The 17596-nt window shown below is 40.8% G+C and overlaps 3 protein-coding genes and 1 non-coding gene across 6 annotated transcripts; 1 reads left to right on the forward strand and 3 right to left on the reverse strand.

The window, feature by feature from the left end:
- The first annotated feature begins 770 nt into the window (after nt 1-770).
- Nucleotides 771-14615, forward strand: LOC115767959 (SH3 domain-binding protein 5 homolog). The gene is made up of 4 exons (XM_030712393.1): nt 771-1345; nt 12454-12516; nt 12575-12752; nt 12812-14615. Exons 1-4 carry the CDS (start codon nt 1304-1306, stop codon nt 14014-14016), a joined length of 1488 nt encoding a protein of 495 aa, XP_030568253.1. The 5' UTR covers nt 771-1303; the 3' UTR covers nt 14017-14615.
- Trnal-aag lies at nt 4165-4246 on the reverse strand. The gene has a single exon. It is a non-coding gene; the product is annotated as a tRNA-Leu (tRNA).
- Nucleotides 10009-15224, reverse strand: LOC115768044 (SAM50-like protein CG7639). 2 transcript variants are annotated; one of them, XM_030712511.1, is made up of 5 exons: nt 15072-15224; nt 11514-12101; nt 11328-11439; nt 10479-11037; nt 10009-10421 (listed from the first exon to the last, which is right to left on the reverse strand). In XM_030712511.1, exons 2-5 carry the CDS (start codon nt 12026-12028, stop codon nt 10270-10272), a joined length of 1338 nt encoding a protein of 445 aa, XP_030568371.1. In that variant the 5' UTR covers nt 12029-12101; nt 15072-15224; the 3' UTR covers nt 10009-10269. The 2 variants fall into 2 exon arrangements, with proteins under 2 accessions (XP_030568371.1, XP_030568458.1); XM_030712598.1 differs by lacking the exon at nt 15072-15224 and adding an exon at nt 12129-12238 and having other exon boundaries at nt 11514-12053.
- Nucleotides 15225-15797: 573 nt separating this feature from the next.
- LOC115758849 lies at nt 15798-17204 on the reverse strand. 2 transcript variants are annotated; one of them, XM_030699638.1, is made up of 3 exons: nt 17084-17204; nt 16595-16966; nt 15798-16538 (listed from the first exon to the last, which is right to left on the reverse strand). In XM_030699638.1, exons 2-3 carry the CDS (start codon nt 16832-16834, stop codon nt 15837-15839), a joined length of 942 nt encoding a protein of 313 aa, XP_030555498.1. In that variant the 5' UTR covers nt 16835-16966; nt 17084-17204; the 3' UTR covers nt 15798-15836. The 2 variants fall into 2 exon arrangements, with proteins under 2 accessions (XP_030555498.1, XP_030555505.1); XM_030699645.1 differs by having other exon boundaries at nt 16595-17001.
- Between the last annotated feature and the right edge of the window lie 392 nt (nt 17205-17596).

A 17596-nucleotide genomic window follows, 5' to 3' on the forward strand; every position in this document is an offset into this window, starting at 1 on the left:
GGTATACACTTCTATTGCCTTTCTTTATAATTTACTTAAATAAAAGTTTTTTAGTGAAAAATGAATTGTTTTCGTTTCCATTCGAAATTCTCAGTTGTAATGCAATTTTTTGCGCTAAGTTAATTTGTTTTGGTGCGCATATCATTAGTATTTGAAATTGAAATTGAAATATAAACATATACGTATACATAAATGCATATACATATATATTAATAAATGCAAAAGAAATCACACAACATGTAAAGCACATAATGGACAAAACAAAACGAAAACAATTAAAATAAAATTTCATAGTAAAAATGAACGACATATTTTTATTCAAGAGTTGAACATGAATTGCAAACATACAATAAATCAAATAATAAGATTTTGAACTTTCGCGCCTAGAATTTTGAATTTGGGTCGGTATATTTCATTAACAGTCATACTTAATTTTCCTCCACACTTTACATATGACTCCTCACTTAACATTATTCATCCAAACAGAATTGCTCCTAACGCACTGAACGACTCCACCTTTTACTGAGCCGAGCCTCACTTTTCATTTTAAACAGGCACATGAAAGACTTATGCTAGGTGTATTACACAGCTTAAATTAATATTAAAGCCTCTATGTTAAAGAAAATATCCAATTATGTTTTTACAATTTTGATTGACAATATTACTAATTATATCGATAGGTATCGATAATCGCAACCATTTGTGGTATATCAGTGCCAGCCATTTGCGGTCACACTGAGTCTGCTTTTCACTTACACCGCGTTCGGACGCTCCAGTAATTTTAAGATAGTGTTAGCATTTATATCAACAATAACAAACAAATTAAATTTAAATAATTAAAAAACAAAACAATAGCAGAATTGTCTACCCACAATTATTCATATTAATCTCAATATATATCCCGAAGTAAAGATTCCGTTCGCGTCGGCCCCTTTCGTTCGCTTTCTTGCATCACACAAACAACGCAAAACAACAAATGCTATTATTATTTTTAAATTTTGTGAAACTCATCAAATTCCCAATGTGAAAAGTATTTGCATAATCTTGGCAGCAGACACTCACACATGTAGACGCACTTGTGATTATTGCCCAACTAAATTCTACCACAAAGCAGCGCCCCAGGCAGAGCAAAAGGCAAATAGTTACGCTGGCCAATAAATGCAAGTGAAAATGCAAACTAATTGAAAAAGGCGCAAACAGAGCAGCAGCATCTGGCGACAGAAGTGAAACGAAATTGAAATTAAAAGGTTGTCGCAAATTAGAAACTTGGATTTGGCAAGCAACAAATTGCTGTTGGTGCAAAATGTCAAATACTGAAGACAGCGAGCTGGACCCGCAAATTCAGGTGAGACCAAAGCTAAAATGCACGTGTGTGCCCCCCTTGACCCGCACCCTCAGTCATCATTCGTGCCAGGCACTGCCAAGCGCATACAACAAACAGAGAGAAAGAGAAAAAAAAAACAACAATGCTCAGCTGTTGTTGCCTTGACAAGTTTTATTGTTGTTTTTGTCTCACTAGTCTTTGTTTGTTAGTTGATTTTGTGGCGCTCTCTCTCCCTCTTCTCTCTCTCTCTCTCCTTGCTCACTGGCGCACTATTAATTAGTTTGACAGTTGGCAAAGCCTTTTACAGGAAGGCGGCGTTAGTTATTCACTTAACATTAACATACATATATTTAGTTTATTGCATGCGCAGTTGTTGCTTGACGCTTGACTGCGTTTAGTCGTTTTATTTGATTTGTTTAACAACAAAAATCAATTTTCATAACGTTTTGCCTAGCAATTAAACAAATTGTGCGCTTCCTTTAATGCAACTGTTAAATATTCATATGAACCGATGTTCAGCACTTGATAAAACAGCTGTACAACCTTTCTCGCTTTTGTCTCTACGCATTTCCAGACATAGACTCTGTCCCGTTCTCTCCCTTCCTTACAAATGCTCGTGTCCTTGTCAAGTATTTTTGTCTTGTTGCCTCTTCCAAGTAATTACGTTGTATGCCCTTTGTGCGTACTTTACAACTCACATTCGCATTCATACATATTCTATTATGTATGTGTGCTCAGTGTGGCCGCAGTGTGTGGCCATTGGATTTGTGTGACCAAATACATACAAACACAGTGCAGTTGTTCGCGCTTAGGTGCGGCTCAGGGAGTGGAAGCGGGAGAGCATAACTCGCATGGGAATGTTAGGTATGGCAATGGCATGCATAAAATTAATAAGTTTGGGAAATGCCGAAACGCCGACGCAAGCAGATAAAAAAAAATGCGCAAATTTTTGCCCCAAGCAATACAAAAGTAAATAATGTATTTTCGTTGTCGGTTTTAAGAGTCCCGTGCGCAGTTTGAATAAATTAATTTGTTTAGTTTATTTTTCGTCGTTTCTCATGTCTTTTCTCTGAGCGTGTTGGATTCATGCCGTGCATTTTTTGATATTAAACAATAATCAAATTTGGGAATGTTAATTTCAGTTAAAAGTTCAATGCTTTTTGGTATATTTTTTATGCTTATTTAAAAAGATATTCACAATTTATAACCTGCGTCGATGCACAACTCAATAAATAGAAATCCCATCAAGTCCAATATTTTTTCACCCGGCCGCCATTTGTCTATTTTAATACACAAAAAAGATCCCACGCTGCGAAAAACGTTTACAAAAAATTGATGTAGAGGCATGTGATTTGATTGGAACGTTCGGCATGCCTGTGTATTCTTTATTGTGTGTGTGTGTGTGAGAGTGAGACAGCCGATGAATATAGGGAAAAAGAATTTACGCATTTGCCGCATGTACAGAATTCGAGCTTCTACGCAAAAAAACCTGTTTTATGCATATAAGCGAATATTGCCAAATACCTTTTAATACATTTAAACACTTTTGAATATATGTACATACATACATACAATAAAATGATCATAAATATTTATTTCATTATGTGCTGCGCTTTGGCAGCTTCTCTATGCTTTATGCACCACTTCCTCTTATGTTGGCACCTGTTTGTTGTTATTTTTTCGGTGCGCTGAGTTTGTTTATCAATGAAATTTATAGCGCGTGCAATTTCGTTGCCGTTGTCTTATCAAAGATGTCGCCCACACGTCAATAGCGGGAGCAAGAGAGACAGTGAGAGAGGGAGCGAGAAGTAGGTTTTAGCGAATGAGTAGACATGTGTATAAATAGAGGACAAGACACTTGATGACGTCTGCGGGCGTGCGACAAAGAAAGCAAAAAGAAGACAACAGCAAAATAAATACGAAAAGGCTTTGTTTTCATCTTTATCTTCGATTTGGACAGCTGTTTCTTTGTTTTTGTTTGCGATCAACCGAATTTGTTTTTAAGTCTGGCAAACACCGCTGCCTCTCACACGCGTCAAGTGCGGCACCAAAGTCTGGTCATGTGTGTGGGGGAAGTTTTTTTTTTCGGTTCTTTTATAGCGTATTTAAACTTTCTTCATCGTGAGCTGTGCAATTAGTTAACACTTATCACTGATACGATAATTCTGCTACAATAAACTGAAAAAACTATATATAAGTAATAAAATATGAAATCACCAAAAGGTGATTCCTAAAATATAGAAATACGAATAGCATTTTACGGCATACATATTATTGATTTGAATTTTATCATGCATCGAAAACCACAATCGATCGTCCACGGTTCTCTTTATTTAAACTCGTAACAAAACTGAGTTTGCGTACAATATCGCTGCGTTACCTTGTTCCACTTGATAATTTGATTACGAAAGGAAATTTTATCCATGTCTAGCCAAATTTATGCTAATGACTAATAAAACACGATACCTGGACGCCTTATTTGCCAGCAAGGTGAGACGCGATATAAAGAACACGACAAACACTTATGAATCACATAAAGCTTGCCTGACAAATCATATATATATATATATATATATAAGTTATAGTCATATACAAGCCGGTGTATGTACTTACAAGGTATACTAATGACTCAGAGTGTGTTGTAAGCTAATGATCATAGCAAGTGATTAGTTTGCAAGTTTCTTTTACTTGCACAAAAGAATTTAAATGCAAACGTGCAAGTTCTTAATTACCTAGTTGTTGTACAGAAATATCTATCACATACATCAAAACAATGATTGTGTCGAATCAAAGTTTGCTAACCATTTTATTTCAATTTAAAAAAAAAAATCCTATTCCCTTGGCAGCGGTGGGATTCGAACCCACGCCTCCGAGGAGACTGGTGCCTTAAACCAGCGCCTTAGACCGCTCGGCCACGCTACCCCGTGTCCGTGCATCGCTCAAATATATTCCTCATACTTTTCGTTGTCGCACTTTTCAAAATTGTTGATACTTTTTATAAAAATAAAAACAATCACACACAAACAGATTTTTGTCGCCTTGCACTTGCAACAATGGGAAACGCTCCCACACGTCGTGCGCTGCCTTTTTTCTCGCCCCCGCTTGTTTTTATTTTTATCTCAATCTCACCATCGCGTCAGTGCGGCAATTGAAACTTAAGCGGATGCGTTTGTCTCGCTCAGGCTCAATTTACAAATTTCATAAGCAAGATGATCTAACTGACGTTAAAATAGCTTGGATCTTGGCAGGCCCATTTAAAATACTACTAATGAGATTCACTATCATCTGGCTCGTCATGTTTTCTATATTATAATCAATAATAATTATTACCTTTTTTCTTGCTCTTTTGGCTTTTTTATGATTATTAATTTTTAGTTTCAGTTAAAAACTCGATGTTAGCCTATGCTATGCTGCGTTTATCTCTATTATCAACCATAATAAAATATCGCAGGGTATTTTCAGTGCGGTTTTAAAAACTTGCTTTCATTTTCGTTGGCTGTTTGTTGTCTCAGCGAAAATTGTTTGCCATATTTGTATATTTGACGGCATCTTTGAGGCGCCCTCAGCAGTTGCCTCTTCAATGATGCATAACAGAAATCTGTGGCAACATTTTGCCAGCGGTTACCGCACACAATTTGCATTTGTTTTTGTTTGTTTGCGTTTTGCTTTAATTCATTAATTTCTATTGCCAAGCAATTTTGTTATGAGTTGTCTGTGGTTTATATAAATCAAAATGGTATTCCAGACAGAAATCTTGACGAGTACTGGGAACATTTGTCGGCCTCGTGTTATCAATCATATTCGAGTTTGTTTTCATATCAAGACTAATCTTATCGCTCTCACAAGCTATTAACTTCTTTCAACAGAAACTCGTTTGCAATTACTTGAACTTGAAAAGTTGCGAAAGACTTAAATGCAATTTCCGCAGAGCTTTGCCAATTTTCAAAGGTCACTTGCATTAAGATTAGAAAATGATTCTATCATTAAATAGCGGAGAGCCATTAGACTTTTGGTACTTCAAGATAGAATACGAACTCATTTGTTGACTTTAATCTGATTTGTATTATGATTAACCAAGAAGCGCTTTCTACCTAAGACGTTATTCTTAGGATAACATATTAAATCATGTTTATAAATAAAATAACAAACACTTAGCTTAGCATTCCATGGAACACAGAAACCTCATTTTGTTTTGTTGGCTTTCTCTTTAGAAAATGCAAACTTATTCTTATATCCGAGAAAAAAAGCTTTTAGATTCAATAATAGAATCTTATCTAAACTCTTTTGTTCGACTTTGGACCCTAAGCTCATAATTTATAAGGCCTGAAATCTCCAACTTTAGATACTTTTCTCATTAGCGGATTTTTCTTTTTGTTGACATAACTTTTGGTTTCTGTTTTTATTCGGGTTCAACTTTTGGGCTAATTAAAATTGTTGCGGTCAATTGCGTTTTACGCTTAGTTGCGCCCAGGGCCCGGAGCCTCTCGGTGGCATGCTCTGCTTTATATAACAACACTTTCTCGGTACCTGCAACAACAACAACAACGGCAACACTTGTGCTGGTTTAGTTTTGGCTAAAACATTTAAGCCCTGCCCTGCCAGGCACACTTCAGGCAGAGCTGAGCTGAAACTTTCTGCTGCCCCCAATAGATGCGTATGTATGTATGTTTATGCCTATGCATGTATGTCGCATTACGTTGCCAATGACGCAGAAGCACCTGAGATCGAGTTGAATGTCCTTTTGTGTGCCTTACACGTGCCACTTTGCCTGCTGCTCCTGTCGCTAAAAACAAATCGATGAATATGGCTGACATTACGGCTCGCATTTCCTGCCTTGTTTGCAAATGTTTACGCAGACCTCGCTGTTGGTGCTGGGGGTTGGTACGAGGCCACCGCAACTAGGTCAGGCCAGGTCAGGGCGGGCCCAGGCCGCAGGACTAGGCATCAAGACATCACGCCACCACTCGATAGCAGCCTGGCTCCGGACTCCGGACTGCGAACTGCTGTCTGCCTGCCACAGTTGCCGGGCTGGCGTCATTCCAGTTGTCCAGGGGCGTGTCCTCAACTGTTGCGAGCTTGGGGCAAATTAATAAGCTAATGACAAATACTATGCCCAGCTTTGGCTTAGCGTGGAATAATTCTGCTCTTGTAACTTGGTCACAGAACTCAAAGTAGACATTTTCGACTCGGATCAATTCAACATAAAGTTGTCTCTGTGTGGCGTTGCATCTTTGTGGAAGCTGAGCTGCTTAAGCTTTGTACAAATGTTTCTTGTTCTCGTCTAGGCCAAACAAACACACATTTAATGGTAAAACGCAGTTGTTTCTTTTTGTTTTGTTAAATTCCCAATTGACCCAATTCATTTGTATAACTAGTTTGAAATAATATTATTTTCAGCAAAGCTTTGCAAATAAATAGTTAGAGACTTTTGGAATTACAATTTCCAAAAAATACTTTATACATATTTTAATATTTATCTTACACAAAGTTTCTTTAATATATTGAAAGCGTCAAGAAAGTTTTAAGTTGTCCCTTAATAACATTGGAATATAAAAGAAAACCAATTTTAGAAAAGTTCTGCATTTTTTTTTCCTAGAAATGGTGCTTTAAGTTCTTTACGAATGTATTTAAGACACATTTGAAAACATATCCAAAAATGTCGAATCTTCTATAAAACGACCTGCAAGACGGTCGCACCACTAAATTATATTTTAATTTTTCACAAAGCTTCTAATTTAGAGTACGTTAAGAATGATTTTAGCTTATTCTTTTTTCTAAGCCTTGTATAAAGATAAAGGCATTTGCATTTTTATGGTGATTTTCACTCTTTCCATCCATGTCCATATCCAATCGTAAGCTTCACTTTTGTTTCGCTCTCGTCAAAATAGATTGCCAGGTTTCTTCAAGCGCCAAGTACTTGCAGCTATCATTACGCTCAGGTTACACAACTTGGTTAACTCCTCCCTCCCAGCTGTCTTTCATCTGTTTAGATGTCGAAAAGAAAACAAACGTAATCATCAACTTTGGCGGCAGTTTGTGTAGGGCGCCCGCGTGTCTGTTAAATTCGCAGCTCGAGAGGGGAACACGTCATCTCGAAATGTGCTTTACCGTAGATACTTTTGGACTTGGACGTGGCTCGCTTCGCTTGTAACCTTTTGCATTTGATTTATATAGTCTGTGACTCAGTTTGAGCTCTGGTGCCCTTTGTGGCTTGCACCTGCCAGCTTTGATGAATGCAAAAAACGTCGGCACATCGCGTGATTGGCCAACGTTTACCGTCTGCTCTAGGCCCTGTTTCACGTAAGTTTGACCCTGTCAGCGGGAGAAGCTTTAACATTTAAACAATTGACGTATGCATCAATTAATCAATAATTTGTTTGCTTGGCTTGTTTAGAATTGGAATTGCTCGAAATTCTTTTGAATTTATAAATTTAGATACACAGAAGTGTAAACATAAACATAAACAGTTAAAGTATATTCTTTGACGTCAAGCTTTTTTATGTCTAGTTTTACTTTGCTTCTCTTTTGAAATTTTATGTCGTTATTGCAACATTTATTTTCTCTGCAATAAATAAGTATAATAAAATGAAGAATAAAGAGAAAACAACTGAAGAATATGTACATAAGAGGTTTCTTTATGCTTGGAATATAACCAAATGCTGTCTGAAACCAGAATCTAACCCACGACATATTCCTCCTCAACGTCTCTCAGTGCTTCTCTTTAGCTATTGAGAAGTATTTCGCAAAAAACAGGGCCACGTAAAAGTTGCGCAAATATTTACGAGCAATATTCTGAGTCGCGTCATTCCTGCATTCAGTTTACCCACAGTAAATATATATTTTGTTGCTTCTTCATTGTTGACAATCAAATATTTTTGCGTGCTCATATCCATAAGTAAGTACAGCTGGTTGGTAAATAAATAATTTAGCATCTGGCTGGGGCTTTACAATGCAAATTGCGGTGTCAGATAGTTTTTATGATGCCAGGCTCAGGCGTATTGACTACATAATGGTGTTTGCTTGAAAGGTCTTTGCCTCTTTTAGGGCCGCTGCACACGACGGAATTAATTAGTGCGTTGTGTGTGCCGCTAGGGGGCGCTCGGGTGCCAACTCACTAACTAGCAAATAACTTTTGCTAAGTAGCATTGTATTCCGTTGTGTTTTGTTGCATGTTGCGCATGAACATTGTTAGGAAATTGTTAAGCGGCAGAGCCCGGGTAAAAGGCCTGAAAACCAAATGCGATGAAAAAGTTTTAATTAACAAGCACTTTGCAGCAAGGCAAATGCCAGCCAAAGCCAGACCAAAAAGCGTGCACCTCCTTTGTGCCATCGCCATGGCCAGATGCCAGCGAATTCCTGGAAAGTTCAACTGTTGAAATTTCTGCAGCGCATGTGAAACTAGTTTTTAGGGGCCAGCCGAAAGGTAAACATAAACCGGTCTAAGCTGCTTGCGCGCTCGTCTTGGCCTTTAAATCAATCAGCTTCCCGACTTGCCCTGCGCTGGTCCGCTCCGTTACAGATACACACTCTCTCACACAAATACAAACATATGTATGTATAAACCACCTTTACATGCCCCTTTTGTACATCCGGTATGTGAAGAAATGCCCAACGACGACGATAAAAATCAAACTGGGACAAGCTTAATAAAAGCTGATACAAAAACATACACATACCATCTCGTATGGATACACACGCAGACAAAATTCAGTCGAAAAATATGATAATTAAAACCAGTTTCTTTTGTTGTTTTTATTTGTCTACGACCACAACAAACCAAAACAAAAACTGTAACCGCATGCAGTTCAGCGATCCATAACAATGGACGAAGCTGGTGCACGCCCGCCGGCTAAACAATTTGGGAATTTTAAATACATTTTCAACGAGCAGTTCCTCGTATCACGTAAATAGCAGCAGGGAATATTTCAACGATGCAATAAACCTATGCCAAATTGAGCAAATTTCCCATGTCACTTATGGGAATTAATATTTTGCCAGCTCCCTGCACTCACATTCGTCTTACTAAGCGGCTCAATGCTGTGTCAGTCTAATGTTCAGCAATAATTAATTTGTAAGCTATTCGTTTTATTAAGACTTAAATCGCGTAAATGACATGGGAAAACTGCAATCATGAATGTTCGTTCAGCCATAAGTTTTGTATTGTTCACATTCATATCGCTCATCTCTGTTAGGACAATGCCGTAGCTGTAGCAGGCGGAAATGTTAGTTTACATGCTGTTTGCTGCTATGTTAAATAGCCGCTGTGCTGATTGCTCTGTAGATGTTAGAGTGGTGATGTACGTTGAGTTGCGGGTCGTGCGCGATGGTTGTTTATAGCGCGCTGCTGCGGTGGGTTCGAGTCCGTTGGACGACGAGCAGTTTTTATAAAAAATGTATCTTGTGCCCCTAAGTTTGCTTTGGAATTCGCTGCTCAAAAAGCAATTTCATGTTCACATGGGGCAATAGCAACACGTTTTGTTATCACTCCACGGAGGGTACGCGTTTACTTCATTGTTTAGCGGAGCTCTTCACTAGACTTATAAACGACAATACTTTTTTTCTTTAAATAAATGTTCTGCTTATTGTGGCACTCGCTACAAGGGTCTTCGAACCGGGAACAGCGTTGTTCTTAACAGTGTTTCATCGATTCATCTGCACTTAAATACAAATATGCGATTTTATCGTTTAACAATCTTTTAAATATATTTTTTATTGGTTCAACCTTTTGTTTTTATATACACTCCTTATAAACTATACTTAATAAATGTTCTAGTTTACAAATAAATTTTAGGATGAAAAATGCATTGACAAAGAAAATACAACAAGATATCATTGAGTAAAATTGAACAGTGACTATTGTTGGGCAGCTACATATTGCATATTTGCTTTCGTGGGGGACTCTCAGGCTTCTATAGCTAAGTACACTTGCAATTTAACTCTTAGATTTAGACGAACTCGTAGCCAATGCCAAACTGGAAACCATTCAAGACCTTGTCAGTGCTCTGCCTACGCACCGGGACACAGTAGTTCAGCTCGATCCGAGCACGCTCGGCCAGCTTTACAGCTAGGCCCAAGCCAAAGGCGCTGCGCATGTTGTCTGCGAATAAAGAAATAATTAAAGCTGCTCTGAGATTAAGATTCGTTGTCTACATACCCGTTGTAAAGGAATTGCTATTGCCCATATTGTAAAAGAAATGCAACCGAAAATGACTAGCCAGGCCCTTGAAGACGCCTGCAAACGGCAACGGTGTCCACAAATGTGCGCCCGTGCACCAAAACGTTTGTGCACCAATGGGCGTGCCATCGATGACTGGCCCGGCGCCGCCGTACTTGAATCCGCGCAGCGTCAGCGGTCCGCCGCAATAGAATAGATTGTTAATGGGCAGCACTGTGGTCTTTTTCGTCTCCTTGAGGACGCCGACCCGTGCACAGAACTGTGCCACCAGGCCGGCAAAGAGCGGCACGTTCATCTCCCCGTGCGCCGTGCTGCTGGTGTACGCAATGTTGCCACCCAAGCCGCAATACTCGTTAACGGACTTCAGCAGAAAGCCGCGCGTGGGAAACACGCTGGCATCCCGATTGTCAAAGATTAGCGAATAACGCAGCAGCGATGCCAACTTGGGTCCACTGTGATCGCGTATTGCGAAGGGCACCGACTTGTTCAACAGGCCCACGTCCCTGATGGAGTTCTCATACTGCAGGGAGTGTGTGAGCTGTATAGAAGCAGAAAGTAGAAATAGATAGATTACAATTCGACATTCGACTTTTTGAGCTATTGTCAATAAGACTCTGTTATGGGTTGGTTTATCATTAACAGCTGTTATTATAGCCATTTTTAACAGCTGTTCTTAGAATAACAGACAAATGTTAACAGCTGTTTTATTTAATAATAGACAAATGTTAATGGTTTTGGTTTTAGTACCTCTGTGATATGAAACGCATTAAAAATGCAGCTGATAAACTCTGTCAAATCTATGCAAGCTATTATCCTAGTTCAACTTACATCCACGCCCAGCATTGTGTGTGCGCTAAAGTCCAGCAAGTAGCCCAGATTAGTTGTCTGAAACGAGCTGATGTCATATCGATCTGTCTGCCGAAATATGCTGAACGATATCCTATTTGGGCACAGATTAAAATTATTTATATTAGCTCAGAGTTTAAATTGTAAGCTATAGAATTGGTGGCTTACTCGGGTCGATTCTCTCGGAAGCGCGTATGAAAGAAGGGCTTCCAGAATTTGAGCTGCAGATCGTTTGCTCTGGTGCTGCTGTAGCTGCCCTGCAGCGATATGCTCTCGCCGCGGCCCAGTATATTCGGTATGGTAAGCTCCGTGCGCAGGGAGCCCTCGTTCTGGCCAATTTCCGTGCCCGCCGAGCCCATGATGCGTGTGTACTCCTTGCCCTTCAGCGTCACCTCATACCCTTGGGGCGTGGCATCCGCACCGCGACTTATGTCAATGTGCACGCTCACATCCTTGAATATGCCCAGCTCATGCAGATACGATTTGGCCGCCATCGCCTCCAGCATCAGCTGCTGAAAGTTGTTCGCCTTGAACAGCCCCTCAGCGGCGCGCATCACATAGTCGTTGTGCGTGCGGAGCAGGCCACTCACGTTCACCCGATCCACGCGTGCATTTATTTTGCTCAGATCGTATTTACTGTTCGGATCTTTGGGCGAGGACCCGCCATTTGGCGACTTGGACATTTCTGTGGGTTCTTCAGTAGAGGAACTGGTGGGGCAGGTGTTGATGATGTTGGTGTTAGTTGGCTGGCAGCAACTGCAAATAAAATAAACATATATTTACATATTTGTAAGGGAGCCACGCGTGTAACAATATGAAAACAAAACAAAGTATATTTGAACTAATTTTCATTTCGAAAGTGAAGCAAACATATTTTAGCAAAGTGGTTTTCGTATGTGCAAAAATTCAGGTTTCTTTCTTCTCTTGTTTTTTAGAGCCATAATTTAATGCGACACATGACATACTTGACGTAACATACTTTTCCGTAATAGTTTATTAAATTCGAATATTAGCTGTCAAAAATTGGAGTCTTTCTTCGAATAAAACAGAACAATCAGTTTAAGAAATGGTGGCCTTTGTTCCTTACTAAAGATGATTTCGTTTTCAGATTGAACTGGAGAATCTCAATAGCGCTACGGATGAGATTAATAAGCTGGAAATTGAATTGGAGGTAATCAAAGCTAAATGCCCCCAAAGCCAGCACTCAATAATTTGTTAACCATTCATAGGAGGCGAACTCGACGTTTCGCATACTGCTAAATGAGTCGACACGTCGCTTGAAGCTCTCCTCCAAGAAGCTGGGCAGCTGCATTGAGAAGGCGCGTCCCTACTACGAGGCGCTGGACAAGGCACGCGAGGCCCAAATCGAATGCCAACAGGCGGCAGTCAAATTTCAGCGTGCCAATGGTGAGCAAATCCGCCAATCCCAATTGGAGCGTATGCTAATAGATAGTGCTTTTTTACAGAAATCCATGCGGCGGCTAAGGAAACGGTGGCGCTGGCCGAGCAGCGTTTCATGTCCAACTCTCACGAATGGCAGTTCGACAATGCCTGGCAGGAGATGCTCAATCATGCCACACAGAAGGTAATGGACGCGGAGAAACAGAAGGCCGATTGCCATGCGGAACACCAGCGACGCACGCGGCTCTTTCATCTCGCCGAGCAGAAGTTGCAGCAGCTGGAGGATCGCTTCAGGCGCAGCATTAACAAGTCGCGCCCGTATTTTGAGGAGAAGCAGGTCTGCCAGGATCAGCTGCAGACCCAAAAGAATCGCATACAGGAGCTCCAGCAGCAGGTGGGCTGTGCCAAGACGACCTATTCCACGGCCCTGCGCAATCTGGAGCGTATCAGCGAGGACATACACAGGCAGCGCGGCGATTATCCAGCGTTAAGCGGCTCGCCGCCTCCGCCCGGACCACGTGAGCCAGGCGTGGGCGCCGAACTCAATACTCCCACCTCCAGTGCGTTGCCATCGCTGCCAGATTTCCAGCTAGAGCTGGAAAAATGCGACTATCCATCGATAGCGGGCAGCCAAATGTCTCTGGGCGCTGGCACCGCAACTACGCAGTCCGCCGTCGAAACAGAGGACGAAGCGGAGGAGGACAATGTTTGCGACTACGATGAAACAGGCCTGGGCAACGAGCTACGCGGCGTTGTCGATGAACGCCAGTTGGAGGCATTACGCCAAAAGGTCAAAATACTCGCAGTACGGCCCATCGAAGGTGGCGACGGTCAGCAGCAGAATGATGTGTGGGAGCACGAGCTGAAGGCTACGGTGGACAAGCTCGATCATCTGATGATGCTTAAGGAGGCCGCCAAGCATCAGCAAACCGAGCGCGCCAAATCCACAGAGCTACGACCAGATTCACTGGGCGCCGAGGCGCTCAAGCGTCACAGCGACGTGGACGATGTCGACGCCAGAGATGTTGTCATCAAAATAAACACCGCCGTCTCAGTTGCCCACAGCCTGCCCGTCACGCCGCAGCATCAGCCCGGCAACCCAGCCAGTTCCATTAAGAAGCTGCAGCAGCATCTGGCGCCGTTGCCATCGGTGAATGTTTCCATGCGAGAGCTGCCCCTACTAGCGCGGCTCTCCAACGAGCTGCTCGACCGCAGCAGCGCTGCCATGGGCAGCGTGCGCAGGCAGCTGCGACGTCGCTCCCTCGAATAGCAGCAGCAGCAGCAGCGGCAGCTCCTCTCTAGAAACTCTACGGCCGTTTCGCGTATATCAAATTTAAAGTTAGTTTATCTTAAATGAATTGTAAACGTGAAAGCAAGTGAATGAAACGCATTTAGTTCACACTGAATATTGAATATTGCCTACAAACATATATATATATATATATATATATATATATAGCATATATATCTACATCTATTTTCGTATCTATTAAGTATCATAAATGTTGAGTAAAGTTGAGTGTCCTGCATTTGTGTGCAAACTTCAAAACAGGCACTAAACAGTAAGCAGCTTTAAGTTAATGTTTAAAACAAAACAAAAACAAAAACAAAAAACAAATGCAACTCACTTATTAAAGAGCAAAAGAAAATGGGCACATGCACTAAATAGTTTAGCCTAAAATAACACATTTAAAAAGAAAGCGAAAAGAAAAGGGCATCCGTTCGAAAATGAGAAATGCAACTGAAACGAATTCAATTAGCCATTTAGGCGAAATTCTCAAACCTTGTGAAGAATGTAAGTGGAAAAGTGCAAAGCAGATGGCAAAAACAAGTATTTCTGTGTAGTTACAAATACAATTTTCAATTTAAAAAATAAAAATTTACATTGTAGTTGAAATGCCAAATTGTTTTTCCCTATGAAACACTGAAAAGCTTTTTGATCCAGAATCCTAACTGACAGGCACATATGTTTTATATTCCTGCATAGATATTGGATCTGTCCTGTCATAACTGACCTAAAACTAAAGTTTCTGCTTGGAGGAATCCATTCTTAGTTTGTTTTCTAAACGCCCGCATGTTATCACTGCGAACTTTTAAGTTTGACATAAAAGACGATATCCTAACTATTAAAAAATGCTCCACTATAGATCCATATAGTATTCAGTATGCAACTCATTAGCTATTGCAGTTTCGGGCGCCTAAGCACTATAATTAAGTATGATGTCATTGGCTGCCTGCAGTTCGACACAAATCTATAGAAGCACAACAAATTTGGCCCGCAAAAGCCCGAAAATTATGTAAGCCAATGGCTCTGAGCAGACTTACCTGATTTCGTGCCACTGCGTTTGCTAGCCACACGCGACAGTCGAATTTGGCGGATTCAGTTAGAAATTTTTATAAAATATAAACAAACTGAAAGACGCTATTGCCAGACAATTTTTAACAAATTTCTTTCGACTTGAAACGCACGCGTGCGGCACCAACTAATAATCAACTAGAGATGCGTGACATGTGCGATATATAAAACCGTTACAGGCACGTGCACATACATCACGAGTATCCCATGTCTTGAATGTGACATAATATTTCAAATGACATTTTGTCAGTTAAACATAAAAATGTTGGACTAGTGCTAAAATATTTTGTATTGCTTTATTTGTAATAGGCAATGGAGAACCTAATATGAGTCATTGATATTAACATGTCGCGGGTAGAGTGACTCGAAATATCGCTCATCTCTAAGTTCAGCAGCTAGAGACGGCACCAGTCGAGTCCGTGAGTCGGGCTACTATCGGGTTTGGCATTTCAATTGTTTATAACAGCTGTTTAAATTTGTTTTTCCCCTAAGCGCTTGAAAAACGAAACAATTACTATAAATAGTAGCATTGCCATTCTGCAAATAACATGCACTTGCATAAGTGAAAGCTTTTTAGTTCAATAATTACAGAAAACTTTTCTGAAAGCCCATAATCGGGACGAGTAATGTTTAGCTTGTTCATTGTTTTTGTTCATTCATTAATTAAGTATAACTGGGAATGGGCGGGCGTTTTCAAATTTATTTTGAAGCTGCTGCATACAATTTTTCTAGGTTTATTGCTTAGCATTGTTTACTTTGGTGCACTTGATGCCATTCGATTGCAATTTCCGCATTATATCCAGGGCGAGCTGCTTTTTCGCATCTGCTTCGCTGGAACTGTCCATAGCTTCGCGTGTATTGCGGCGCTTGACTTCCACGCCGCAGGCTCGCAGCTTGTTGAGTATTTGTTGGGTGTCGCCGTTGGCCGTATTGGCCACTGGCATGGGTATGGAAACCATGGGTGGACTTGCTGCAGTTGGACTGGTTGTTGTTGTTGCTGTTGCCGCTGCGTTGGCTGGACGGGCATTTCTCATTGCATCCAGACGTCTTAAGTCGTCTACGATATTTTGCACAACATACATTTCATTTTTGATTTTAGCTGTCACTGCGGGCATTTCCAAACTGGCGCGCAATTTGTGTTGTTGTTGATTCGTGAGAATGGTGCGCTTTGGCGTGGAATGTCGCATACGCTTGGCTGGGGATTCGGGCGACTGCGGATGCGGCTGCTTCTCTTTTTCGAGATCCTTTGTTGTTAGACTGCGCGTGCGGCTCTTGGCCACATTTTCTTTGGCATTGGTGGGCGATTGTTTTGCTTTGTTTGGCAGTGTCCGAGTGTCGTCTGTGTACCAGCGCGGATCCTCAAGCTCCGCTTCCCAGTCTATGTCGCAGTTCACGCTGTTTATGCTCCGCACTGCGTCCGGCTCATAGATGAGCAGCTGTAGGGCAACATAACAGTTGTTAGTTTGCTTATAATACTTGTCGACACACCCACCTCTTGCTTTCCATTGACAAGCCTTGTCTCCCGCTTCTCCTCGTCATACTGCAGCTCATCAATGGACGTGACTATGTGCTTGACAGCAATGCATTTGCTTAGATGCGTCTGGAATGCTTCCATTGATAGGTAATGTCGTTGACAGGAGCGGCACAGCATTATCAGACGCTTTTGCTGATCATATAGCACATCGCCGAAGCGCACTAGCCGCAGCGATTTAAATTTGCGATTGCCGTTCATTTGTTTTTGTTGTTAAATAGTCGCCGCCAAAAATAGATAATCTTCCCAATATCTTGTTTATGCCTTGTCCTAAGTGTCCGTTTTGTTTTTGATTGCCTTTCACGTTTTACGATAATAGCTTAATGTGAGAGCCTTTAAGATTGTTTAAATATTAATTGTTTTTGTATCTTTTTCCGAATTGGAACGTAAGTAATTGAACGATTAGTTATTAATGCATGGTCTTGCAATGAAATCAAGCTGCATTCTTACCATTACTTAAAGTTGCCATCACAAATCTGAGTGCATGTTAATTACGACTAAATTAGCTGCTCCTATGTTTATTTATATTTATTTTTTTAAGTTTGTGAATTAATGCGTTCTGGTAGTAATAATTGGTGGCGGCAGGCTGATACACTCTGCAACTCGAACGATATGCTTTCGATAGGCAGTGGCGGCAAGAAGATTATAAAAGTGCTTGAAAATGCGCCGAGGCCAGTGTTGGTAATCATATTGTATTGACATTGGCGCGCATTTAAATTTCTACTCTGACATTATTTGCCATTGTTATCTATTTGATGATTTTTCAACTTTTGTCAATTTAATTGTCTGGTTTGCTTTCAGCCTTTTTCTATGCATCGGCTTTATTGTTGATTTTCAATGGCAGTTGGCTTTTGTTGTCATTGATTAACGCCCATGCAATTGAAATTAAATCGCTTGCAAATGATTCGTATGGTTGATAGTGAAACAAAAAACGGCAGCAAATGCGCACCATTTGTTTGCCAT

The sequence above is a fragment of the Drosophila novamexicana genome, unplaced genomic scaffold (assembly GCF_003285875.2).
Source record: "Drosophila novamexicana strain 15010-1031.04,08,12 unplaced genomic scaffold, DnovRS2.1 tig00000008-arrow-pilon, whole genome shotgun sequence".
Classification (NCBI taxonomy): domain Eukaryota; kingdom Metazoa; phylum Arthropoda; class Insecta; order Diptera; family Drosophilidae; genus Drosophila; species Drosophila novamexicana.